Raw genomic sequence first — 12,173 nt, 5'->3', positions numbered from 1 at the left:
CAAAATCTATAGCAAAATAAAAAACATTTATTCCTAAATATTCCAGTTGTTTACTGCTAGTATATAAAAATATACTTGATTTTTGTATACTGACCCTGTATCTTGTGATTTTACTAAACTCACTTCTTGGGTCTATTGTTAGCTTTTTTATAGATTCCTTATGATTTTGTATGCAACCAGTTATCTGATCTGCAAATTTAGTTTTATTTCTTACTTTCCAATCCTTAATGCTTTTTTTATTTTATTTTTTTCATTTCTCTCCCCAAAGCCCCCCAGTACATAGTTGTATATTCTTTGTTGTGGGTCCTTCTAGTTATAGCATGTGGGACGCTGCCTCAGCGTGGTTTGATGAGCAGTGCCATGCCCGCGCCCAGGATTCGAACCAGCGAAACACTGGGCCTCCTGCAGCGGAGCGCGCGAATTTAACCACTCGGCCACGGGGCCAGCCCCCAATCCTTAATGCTTTTTATGCTTGCTTGCTTGGTTTTTGATGTTTTGGGTTGACTAGCCCCCCAACATAGTGTTGACTAGAAGTGGTAAAAGTGGGCATCCTTGCCTGGTACCCAGTGTGAGGGTGAACTTATTCAATATTTGGTGATGAATTATGATGTTAGCTGGAAGTTTTTCATAGACGCCCTTTATCAGATTGAGGAAGTTCCTTTCTGTGTGTAGTTTGATGAGAGTTTCCAACCATGAATGGATGTTGAATTTTATCAGATGCTTTTTCTGCACCTATTGAAATGTTCATTTGTTTTTTCCTCCCTATTTTGTTAAAATGGTTCTCATTTTCTGTTTTATTGATGTGTTGTCCTTTTTAGGTATTGTTGGGTTTGATCTGTATGGAAAAACACACTCCTTTTTGTCTCCTTTACTATTCACACAGAGCATTACTGTGACCAGATGTGTGGGGATTTTCCCACACCCAGCAGTTCTCAGATTCTCCAGATGCCAGCTGGGTGTCCTACAATTTAACACAATTTACCTGGAGATAGCATCAGATCCCACAGGTTAAGGGCTCAGTCCCACAAGACTGCCTTCCCAACATGCACACTTCAGTTGCCAATCACAGGTCCGGGTTGTTACCCGTGCTTCTGAGCAACTGGCCGTAGATCAGAGGTTCCCATGACCCCTCCTCGGGTCCTATTAATTTGCTAGAGTGGCTCACAGAACTCAGGAATCAGTTTCCTTGCTAGATTACTGGTTTATTACAAAGTATATTGAAGGATGCAGATGATCAGCCAGATGAAGAGACACATAGGGCGAGGTCCAGAAGGGTCCCAGCACAGGAACTCCCCTAGAGTTTGGGGTGCGCCATCCTCCCAACACTTGGATGCATTTTAGTTCAGCAACCCAGAAGCTCTCCAAACTCTAGTTGAGAGATTTTTGTGGAGGCTTCCTCGTATAGGCACGATTGACTAAATCGTTAGTCATTGGTATTGGCTCAACTTCCAGCCCAGAGGTCAGGGATGGGACTGAAAGTTCCAACTCTAATCATGGTTGGTTTCAGGGCTTTCCAAAAGTCACCTCATTAACATAAACTGAGATGTGATTGAAAGGGTCTTGTTATGAATTACAAAAGACACCTTTCTCTCTCTTAGCACTTAAGAAAGTCCAAGGGTTTTAAGGAGCTCTGTGCCTTAAGGGGATGAATACCAAATACATCTGATCATAAATCACAATATCACAACTTGCTAAGGTTTTGTTAAGGATATAATGTCTTTGTTCAAGAGAATACTGGTCTGTAATTTTTCTTTGGGGAAATGTCCTTGTCAGTTTTGGTGTTATGCTGGCCTCATAAAGAGTTGGGAAGTATTCCTTCCTCTTTGGTTTTCTGAGAAGTTTGCTTAAGATTAGTGTTATTTCTTCTTTGAGTGTTTGACAGAATTCACCAATGAAACCATTTGGGCCTCAAGTTTTCTCTGAGGGAACATTTTTTTATAACGAATTCAGTGTTTTAAAATAAATATAGGTCTAGTCAGATTTTGTTTCCTACTGTGTCACTTTAATAAATCGAATTTTTTAAAGCATTTTGGCCATTTCATCTAAGATGTCCAATTTGTTAGCATAAAGTTGTTCGTAATATCCTCTTAATATCTTTTTAACATCTGCAGGATTGATGGTGTCACTCCTCTTTCATTCCTGACACTAGTGGTTTTTCTCTTTTTCTTACTTGATTACTCTGGCTAGGAGGTTATCAATTTTGTTGACTTCTTTGAAGAACCAACTTTTGCCCTGTTCGTTCTTTCCATTGTTTGTTCATTTCTATTTCAGTGATGTGTGGTCTTACCTTTATTATCTCCTTCCCTCTGCTTACCTGGGGCTCACCTGCTCTTCTTTTTTCAGCTCCTTGAGGTGGAAACTTTGGTCAGTGATTCCGAATCATTTTTCTTTTCTGCTTTAAGCATTTACAACTACAGATTTCTCCCCTGACTCCTACATTAATTAGTACTGCATCCCACTCATTTGGGGATTTTTATTTTCATTATCTCGCAGTTCAGAACATTTTCTAATTTACTTTGTGATTTCGTCTTGATTTCTAGCATTGCCATCTGACTCTTGGAGTTGCCATCTCTCTGCTTACAGTACCCATCTGTTCTTGCATGTTGTCCACTTTTTTCTTTAGAGCCCTTAGCATATTAATCATAATTATTTTAAATTCCCGATCTGTTCATTCCAAAACCTCTGCCATATCTGAATGTGGTTCTGATGCTTCCTCTGTCTCTTCAGTCTGTGATTTTTGCCTTTTAGCGTGCCCTGCCATTTTCTGTTGAAAGCCGGGTGCCTTGACATTTTCTTTTGAAAGCCAGACATAATGTATTGTTTGCTGGCTCCAGCCACATCTTCTGTTCCTGGTAAGTTGTAATTCTCTGTATTCTCCTGTCTCTCCAGTTTCAGGGGCAACAGTTTGCCCTGTAACAGTTTTCTGAAGGATCTAAGAAGAGCTGTTGATTTTCAGTTTGTTCAGCTTTTTCCTTGTTGTGAGGATTGGAGTGACAACTTCCAAGTTCTTTACATGTCAAACCAGAGAAAGTGTGATTTCTTCTTTGACCTCTGGATTATTTAGAAGCGTGTTGTCTAATATCCTTGGTGTGATTCTCTTCATGTTTGTTGTGTTTGGAATTGGTGGAACTTGTCAAAATCTGTAAATTCTTGTCTTTCACCAAATTTGGAAAGTTTTCTGCTTTTAAAAAAAATACTTTTCTGCCTGATTCTCCCTGTTCTCTCTTGTTGGATTCCAATTAAGTTATGTTAGACCTTTTGAAAGTGCCCTCACAGATGCCAGAGTTGTTGTCAGGTTTTTTTCCTCTTCTGGGGATTGGATAATTTCTATTAATATAATTCCAAAATTCACTGATTCTTTCTGGTGCCATCTCCAGTCTGTTATTAAGAACATCCATTAAATTTTTTATTTTAGGTATTGTATGTTTTAGTTCTAAAATTTCTATTTGGCTCTCTTTATACTTGCTGTTTATCTGCTAAGATTTTCTTATGTCTTTATCCATTATAAGCATTTCTTCACCTAATTGAGCATAATTATAATAACTGCTTTAAAGTCTATGTCTAATAATTCCAATATCTGGGTTATTTGAGTTGGTATCTGTTGATTTTTTTTTCCCTTGAGGATGAGTGCCATTTTCCTGGCTCTCAATATATTGAGTAATTTTGGGTTGTATCCTGTGCATTATGAATGTCATTTTAGGGATGCTAGATCCTGTTATATTCACCAACTGATGCTGATGTTTCTGCTTTAGACTTCATGAGACCAAAACTGCCAGCATGGTCACGCCTGCATTGCTGGTGGCTCAGACCTCAGTTCAGACTGCGCCCAGTTTGCCCCGCACGTGTGTGGCTGAGGAGGCAGCCAGAGCCTTGGGCAGCATGTGTACACAGAATTTGGGGTTCCCTGTCTCTGGCTCTCTGCTTTCGGGGGTTCCCTCCTTCCCCCTGCCAGTCCTGGCTGCCCCTGCTCCTTCCCCCTGCTTCCTCCAGCCAAGAAGATGGTAAGCTTTCTGTTAGAATGTTAGTTGTTGCCACGTGCCACCTCAACTGGGGCTGACCTCGGGGCAAAGCCACAGAACGGAGAACTCACCCTGTGCCATTTGCTTCCGGCACGTCTCAACTCCCCTCCAAAATGTGCCCGCTTTTATTCACTCTCCAGAACCCTCAGATGTTTGCTTTTTGTATTTTGTCCAGAGTTTATGGTTTTATCTGCAGGAGGCTCTCTTTGGTAGGAGTTTAATCCTTCATATTGGAAGTGGAACCACAGGAATCACTTTTAATAATTAAGCAGTGAAAGTTCCCCCTTTGAGGTAGAGACAGGCAAGCTGCTGTTAACCTGTTCCACTCAGCGTTGTCTTAGCTCCCCTACCAGTCCTGTGAGGCGAGAAGGAAAGAGGAAGAGGCCAGGCCGCCCTCGCTCACAGATGAGATGGTGCGCCTGCAGCATCCACGAGAATCCACAGGTGCACTGTTAGAATGAACGTGGAGCTTAGCTGAGTCGCCAGACACAAGTCAATGTACAGAAATCAATTCTGTTTCTGTACACCAGCAGCAGAGAATTAGAAAGTGAAAAATGTTTAAAGATCCCATTGAAGAAACACCATAAAAGATTAAATACTTCAGAATAAATCTAAGTGGGGCTGGTCCGTCCAGTGGCGCAGTGGTTAAGTTCACAAGTTCCGCTTCGGCGGCCCGGGGTTTGCTGATTCGGATCCCGGGTGCAGACATGGCACCACTTGGCAAGCCATGCTGTGGCAGGCGTCCCACATATAAAGTAGAGGAAGATGGGTGCAGATGTTAGCTCAGGGCCAGTCTTCCTCAGCAAAAAGAGGAGGATTGACAGCAGATGTTAGCTCTGGGCTAATCTTCCTCAAAAAAAAAAAAGAATAAAAAGTAGTGCAAAACCTCTGTGCAGGAAAACTTAAAAAGCATTACCAAGAGAGGTTAAAGGCCTTGTTCAAAACCCTGCAGGTGTTTTTGTGGAAGAGAGAGGGTAGAAATTGACAGCTGATTTTAGAACTGATACGGAAATGCAAAGGGCCAAAAAGAGCCAACGTGTTCTTCAATCTGAGCACCAAAATAATTAAGGACAGTAATGAACTGCAAACCAAGAAGAACACAGCCATCTCTGAGTCCATGTAGATAATAAATAGATAATCCAGGAGAAGGGAGCACTCTTGTTCACAGTAGAATGGCGGCCACAAACTGGTAGGTTAGGAGTAGTGCTACCTGGAAAATCCTTTTGCAGCTCTCGTGGTGTCAGGATTAGGAAGGTCACTCCCCGCGCCCAGGGGACGGCTGTGTTCTTTAAAAATGTCAGTGTTTCAGATTAAAGGCGACTAAAGAGACGTGACAGGTAAATGCAAGACTTGATCCTAGACCGAATTCCGTTCTGGAGGAGGAAAATGCTACATTTTCGGCAATGGAAGGAAAATTTCCCGAAGTTACCGTGGTCGTAGAAGCACATGTCATTATTCTTAGGACCCATCCACTGAAGTTTTTAGAGGTAAACAGACAACTTCCTCTCAACTGTTTCCCTAAAAAATATTTGTATTGAAAGGGAGAGAACCAAGGAGAAGCACGTGAGGGAGAGTGTTCCCAATGAGTGAATGCACGTAAAGGGGCGTGAGCGTTCTTTGTCCCATTCTCGCAGCTTTCCACATGTGCCTCTGCCCCAGCCCCAGCCGGACTTGGAATTTGGGTTCCAGCTGCTACTTTGGAGAGGCTGGAATCCTGATGTGAATTCCCCAGAACACAGAAAGCTGACAGGCAGCCGTGATTATGGCATGCCCCTGCATCAGCGTCTGGGGGATCTGTGCTGGGAGCTTTTACGAGTTGGCTAAGCGCCCCCACCACAACCACACCCGTGATTTTGGTGCTTTCTTATTCAGAGGGAAGGACCATCTCTGGAATTTCTTCCCTAGCCCTTGTGATACAAATGAAGAATCTGAATCTCTAGTTTTAAAGGCTGGATCTGTAATTTGTACTCTTCAGCCTCTTAGGAAACCGTTTAAGAAAGGAGCCTAACAGATACTCATATACCCAGTCCCCAAAGTAATGTGTTTGCATTTTGCCATTTTCGCCTCTACTCTGTAAAATCCACAAGTTTGTAATGCTACAGACAGAGCCACCTTAAAACCTGGACAAGAGCACCATGAGATGCCGCTTCACACCCTACCCATGGCTATAATCTAAAAATCAGAAAATACAAGTGCCTGCAAGGACTGGACCCGCCTTCGTACATTGCTGAGGTGAATGTAAGATAGTGCAGCCACTGTGGAAAACAGCTTGGTGGTTCCTCAAAAAATTAAACGTAGAATTACCACATGACCCAGGAATTCCACTCCTAGGTAGAATATGTACCCCAAAGAACTGAAAACAGGTATTTGAACAAAAGCTTTTACATGACTATTCATAGCACTGTTCACAACAGCCAAAAGCTGCAAGCAGTCCCAGTGTCCATCGGCTGACAGATGGGCACACAGTGTGTGGAACAGTCCCCACAGTGGAGTACTGCTCAGCTGTGAACAGGAACGGGGTCCCGAGAGCACTGCGGCCCAGACGGGCCCTGGGAACACCGCGCGAGGGAAGTGAGCCGGACACCAAAGGCCACGTGTTGTATGATTCCATTTGTTCGAAATGTCCAAAATGCGCAAATCCATAGACACAGACAGCTGATTAGCGGTTGTCAGGGAGTGGGGGGGGGGTGGTAACTGTTCATGGGCTGCGGTCTCCTTCGGGAGTGATGAAAATGTTTTGGAACCAGAGAGAGGTGCTGGTTATACAACATTGTGAATGTGCTAATTACCACCGTGCTGCACACTTTAAAATGGTTAATTTTACGTTATGTGAACTTTACCTCAGTTTAAGAAATAGAAAAATCCCGAACAGGAGGGGCCTGGCCCTGTAGAGCGCGCACTCGGCCCCCTGTGGCTGTAGCCCCTGTGCGGGCCGCTTCCTGGGGTCTCACCACGGTTGCCAAGGGGCGCTGTTGTTGGGATCTGGGGGGGCGCGGGCCGGGTTAGAGCTTGGAGGCGGGGACTGCGCAGGCACAGCCCCTGTAGCCAGGCGAGATGGGGGCCCTGCGCGCGTGGCTCCTGGAGCCCTAGGCTGTGCCTCTGACGCAATACACCATTCGGTGCATTGGTTTCTGTTCGGTTTCGCTTTTGAGGGGTTCATTTTTTAAATTTAATTTTGTTTTTAATTATGTAAGAGATTTGCATGGTTCCAAAATCAGAACACATTCTGAGAGGTCCAGCTTCTCCCCTGTCCACCTCCCGTCTTCTCCCATCTTGATGTCGTCGTCTTTGTTTGTTGCTGGTTTATCCTTTCGTGTTTCCTTTTTGAAATATAAGCAAATGGTATATATGTTCCCATTTCCTCACCATTTCTTGTACAAAAGGAAGCACACTGGACATTCTATTGTGTACCCTGGTTTTTTCATTTAACAGTATATAAGCCGCTTTACGGCCGTACCTAGAGATCTTCCTCGTCTTTCTGCAACTGCATGGCGAGAAGGTGGTTTGTTCCACCGGAGTCCGATGGGGCACGCGTGGGTTCTTGCCAGTCTGATATTACAGCAGGCCGCAGCCGACAGCCTTGCGCCAGCGAGTCTTGTTCCTAATATGTTAGGATTATAAATCAGCAACAGTCTACAGGCACCCAAATTAAAACTTGAGAATCTTTATTTTTATAATGTATGTTAATATGATGCTCTTTTTCCAGAATACTTTCACAGCTATTATGTCATTTAATTGTTTGATCTCACCCCATCTCATCCCAGTGAGATGTCGCAGATATTAACATAGCAAAGCCAGAATTCAAGATGAGGGTTTCTTTTTGGGAATTATGTATCTCTTTTTAAAGTTCTCTATTCAAACATGTTGTTGTTTGGTTAGCATCTATGTTAATGGGAAACTAAGTCTTAAGTTTGATGTTTATTAAGTGGTGGAAATGAAAATCTGACCTTGGGAATAGTCTGTTGTTATTTTTAATATACAGCAGTTTCAAAATGTATCTTTGTAATGTGTTGAAACAAGTGAACTGAGTTTTCGGATCCTCTGACTCAGCGTTGAGGAGCCCTGCATCTTTGTAGCCGCATGCCCGACCCCATCTGAGAATGCTGGAGTTAACCTCACTAAGTGCGGGAGCTGTCGACACAGCCCGGTGTGCAGAGCGCCGCCTGCCCCACGGGGGTGGTGTTCTCTGTACCCGCTCGCAGGCCCTGCCTTTGCAGCTTGGACTAATTCACACCTACCTTTGTCCTTTCTGACTCCCCAGTGGGGATTCTGCCAGTGACTGTTGACCCAGACGGGCTCTGTTTCATGCCTGTGTCTCCATTGCACAAACGTGTTGGCCTGTGACACTGACGGAAAGTACCAGGGACTCAACCAAGGGGCTCCAGATCCGGGCAGAGAAGAAGGTGTGCCCAGAGTCCAGCCCTGGTTCCTGACCCTGACCGCCTGGGCGCGCGCAGGTCGGAGAGTGGAGGCTCTGTTCTCGCCGTCGTTAAGTTAGCTTAGGGAGGCGCGTGAGGCTGGCCCATGTCCGCTGAAGTGGTGACTTCAGCGTGGACCCTCAGGTGTTGGACAGACGGGGGCACAGGAAGGTATGTCAGAGATGCCTGACAGAAGCTTTGAAGCAGCCGCAAGCCCAGGATGTGTAATTCATCCGCCAGAGGTGTGGGTGATAGGTGCCTCTAGTGAAGATGTCAGGGAGGATGAGTCCATTTGCCAGAAAGATGATTCTTTTTACTGCTTCTTACTGGGCCCTGCCCGCTATCCTCAGGTCGCCTTCGCCTGTCTGCCTAGCACAATAGCCAGAGTCCCAAGAGAAACCTGCCTCTTCCTGGCAGAGGTACCTCTCCCTTCTCCACCCGCCAGCACCCTCACCCCGGACTCATCCATCCGGTGCTGATGAGAATAAGTCCTTTGCTTGGTTGAATCAGGAAGGCAGGCCCAATGTCAAGTATGTGCTGGGTGACCCGGGACCCTAATGAATTGGTTTTGTCTAATCCATGAATCTGTGTTCTTACTAATCTTAAGTGATTTAGATTTTGAAACCAAGGAGGGTTATAAAAAGCCCATTTTTCATTTGCTCTTTTTTGTTAACAAGACCATGTTACTTCAGGAGCTCTCAAGCGAGGACTCTGGGATCGTTTTGCAGTGCACGATGCTCTGTTTTTATAAAGGCATTGTCTTGGTCCATGTCATGAGCTAGGTGGGTTAACCAACATGCATTTCTCACACTTGTGGAGGCTGGGAAGTCCAAGACGAGAACCGCAGATGCATGTCTGGCACGTGCTCACGTCCCGGCTCATAGACGGCCGTCTTCTCGCTGTGTCCTCACTGACAGAAGGCAGGAGGAGATCTCTGTGGGCTCTTTTATAACGACATTAATCCCGTTCATGAAGGCCCCACTGTCCTGACCTGATTGCCTCCCAGCAGCCCTGCCTCCTAATGCTGTCACACTGGGTAGGTCTCAGTATATGAATTTGGGGGGAACACAAACCTTCAGGGTACAGCTGGTTCTGAGTGGTCAATTTCACCTTGGCATCTCAGCTTCTGCCGCATGCTGTTTCTCTGAAGAAGTGGCTGCGTTCTCCCAGTGTTGAATATATATCAGAATTTAAGCCTGGACCTTCTAATGAGCTGACGCTGTGGAAATTGTGAAGCCTGGTGCATATGACGTCCTGTGGGCTACATGTCCAATCGAAGGATGCCCTCTCTCCAGTCTCTGGTAATGAACCCCCGTGAGCTAAACCATGGTTCCAGCTCGGCCCAGTAGGATGGCAGAGTGTGGAGTTCAGCCACTGATTTCTGGGTGCAAGGTGACTTGCTGTCTTCCCTCCTTCCTGCTGGCCCCGTGAGACAGAGCTTTGTGGCGCAGATCTCTGTGCCTTACGGTTCACGAGCAGCTCCCCCGTGGACCTGCACGGTCACTGGTGAGAAGAGGCAGGTCTGGCATGAGCCTGGACTTCGCTCCTCTCCTCCTACTGGTCCTTCCTAGAAGGAGCTGAAGCTGATGGCCATGCACAATGGCAAAGAGTCACAAACAGATCCTGTCCCTTCGAGGGAGTGAAACAAGCTGCTGAGATTATTTAAGCGAACCATTCTGGTGGAGGAAGAAACAATGAAGTTCTGTTTCTATTAGCAACGGGTGTGTTTTAAAGTACGGGTGGGTGACCCTGATTTCAAACTCATAGGGATAATTAAATTCAAACCAGGGGAAAATAATTTCTTTTTAATACTGTGCATTCAGCTCATCCTTCGTTGTGTCCCCCGGGCCATTTCCCGTCTCGTCGGTGCTGTGGGGTAGGCCCTTGGCCCGCGTCGCAGTGTCTCCCAGGGAGAATCCACGTGCTGTGGCGACAGAGCGTGGGCCAGGGCGCCTGTGTCGCCCTGACTTGCTGTGCCCACCCCAGCCCAGGCCCCCGGGCAGGATTTACTCCGCTTTCTTCTCGCCTGGCGCCCCCGCCCGAGCTGCCCCCAGCCGCCGGCTCCCTGAACAGCACAGGGCCTTCTGCAGCGGGCCGGGCAAGGACAGGGCAGACAGGGCGAGGACAGTGCCCTATTCTTCGTGGGGCCCCTCACGCCTCCCCAGGCCCAGACGGGAGCAGTAGGTGGGAAGAGGGACGGAGCTGGGGGAGGAGGGGTCGTAAATCAGGCAGCTCGCCGGCTCTCTCGCTCCCCAGCTCTCTCGCTCCCCAGCTGTTTCCTGTCCTCCTGGGAGGAGGCGGGCAGGGGGCCGCTCCAGCAGGTGGGGGCCTCTCTGAAGCAGGCAGCACCCCCTGAGAAGAGGACAGTGGATCCGCGCGCGGCCAGTGCCCTGCAGGGAAGGGGGTTCTGTCCCCTTAACCCGAGCGCGCTCTTCGACTCAGCTGGGCGGCCTGTGTTTTGGCGTCTGGGTGGATTCTTCACGGAAGGGAACTTGCCCCTCGCTTTCTCCTGTGGGCCTGTCTGAGAGAGCAGGGACAGATCAGTCAGGAGTTGGGTGTGCCTGTCGTTCGTTCTTCAACAAAGTCTGGAGTGGCCCCTGCCGTGTGTGGCCTTGCCGATTGCCTAAGAATGGAGACCTGCCGTGGCCCTTCCTGGGCTCTCCCCGCAGAGCCTGGCGTCAAGGAGTCCGTGCACCGGCCATCCTCGCTGCTCTGCATCCCTCCGAGGACGGTCCAGGGAGAAATCTGAGAAAGCGCGGCCTTGTGCGAATGTGGGAGAACGAATTTTCAGCCTTCTGCTTCTTAAGGGAAAGCTTTGCAGCTTCCAGGGAAATGCTGACCACTTCCTCTGTTTAGCTTCGTGCGAGTCAACACTGCACGCCCCTGAACACTTGTTCTGCTCTGAGGGCCTTTGCATCTGGCGGTTGAGCCCCTCCTCAAACAGGACCGCGGACGACCCTCAGAGGGCGCCTCCACTCTGGAGCCGGCTCGGTTCGCATCCACGTTCAGGCCGGAGAACGTCGGGAGGGCGAGGAAGACTGGTGCTTCCAGCACAGCGGTCCAAACTAAAGAGCCCCTCGCTGCAGGCTGTGAATCAGATCGCACAGATGTGTGGGTGATAATGGAATATTAGGCCTGTTTCCAAAACTGGAACATGTTTTGTCCTATGTGCCTGCTCTTAAACATTTACTGTCTTTAGAGACAGTGTCTCGAGTGCATCGGGCCATCTCTGTCAGGAGCAAAACAGGAACTTGGTCTAAAATTCCGGCTCTAGCCCCATCCCTCCGTGGTGGCGTGGCCTGGAGCAGGCCAGTCTCCACATCTGGAAGGGAAGGGATGAGGCTGGTCAGAGGGGCCAGCACCCAGCCCACCCCAGGATGAGTCAGGGGCCCTTTGACAAACACAGTCTCAATTTGAACGTTGGGGTTGGAGCTAGAGGAAACTGCATTTTTAAATTTTCTTTAAAAATTGTTTTTAATTTTAAAAAATACGTGTAGACTATTAATCTTTCTCTTTCGCCTTCCTGTTTACACAAGGCAAGATAACACTCATGTTCCCCTTTTAAGCCCCTCCATTCACCAAATCGGGGTTCCTCAATGATGACTGAGCCGTGAATATTTTTCCTCCCTGACAGGGTGAATCGGTGAAGTACTTCCTGGATAACCTGGACCGGATCGGCCAGCTGGTGAGTGGAGACCCCTCCCCAAGAATCTGTGATCGGGATTAGAAACCCCTG

The 12,173-nt window shown here is 47.3% G+C and overlaps 1 protein-coding gene across 2 annotated transcripts in view; it reads left to right on the top strand.

Moving 5' to 3' along the window:
• GNA12 (G protein subunit alpha 12) overlaps nucleotides 1-12,173 on the top strand; it is a 112,999-nt gene that overhangs the window by 96,241 nt on the left and 4,585 nt on the right. For both annotated transcript variants that reach the window (XM_070484130.1, XM_044746384.2), the window contains one exon: nucleotides 12,072-12,122. In XM_070484130.1, the coding sequence (XP_070340231.1) occupies nucleotides 12,072-12,122 (51 nt within the window). The remainder of the gene's footprint in view (nucleotides 1-12,071; nucleotides 12,123-12,173) is intronic.

Source organism: Equus asinus, chromosome 14, assembly GCF_041296235.1.
Source record: "Equus asinus isolate D_3611 breed Donkey chromosome 14, EquAss-T2T_v2, whole genome shotgun sequence".
NCBI classification, from domain to species: domain Eukaryota; kingdom Metazoa; phylum Chordata; class Mammalia; order Perissodactyla; family Equidae; genus Equus; species Equus asinus.
Note: the sequence above shows the minus strand (reverse complement) of the source record. Positions and strands in the feature narration are given on the sequence as shown.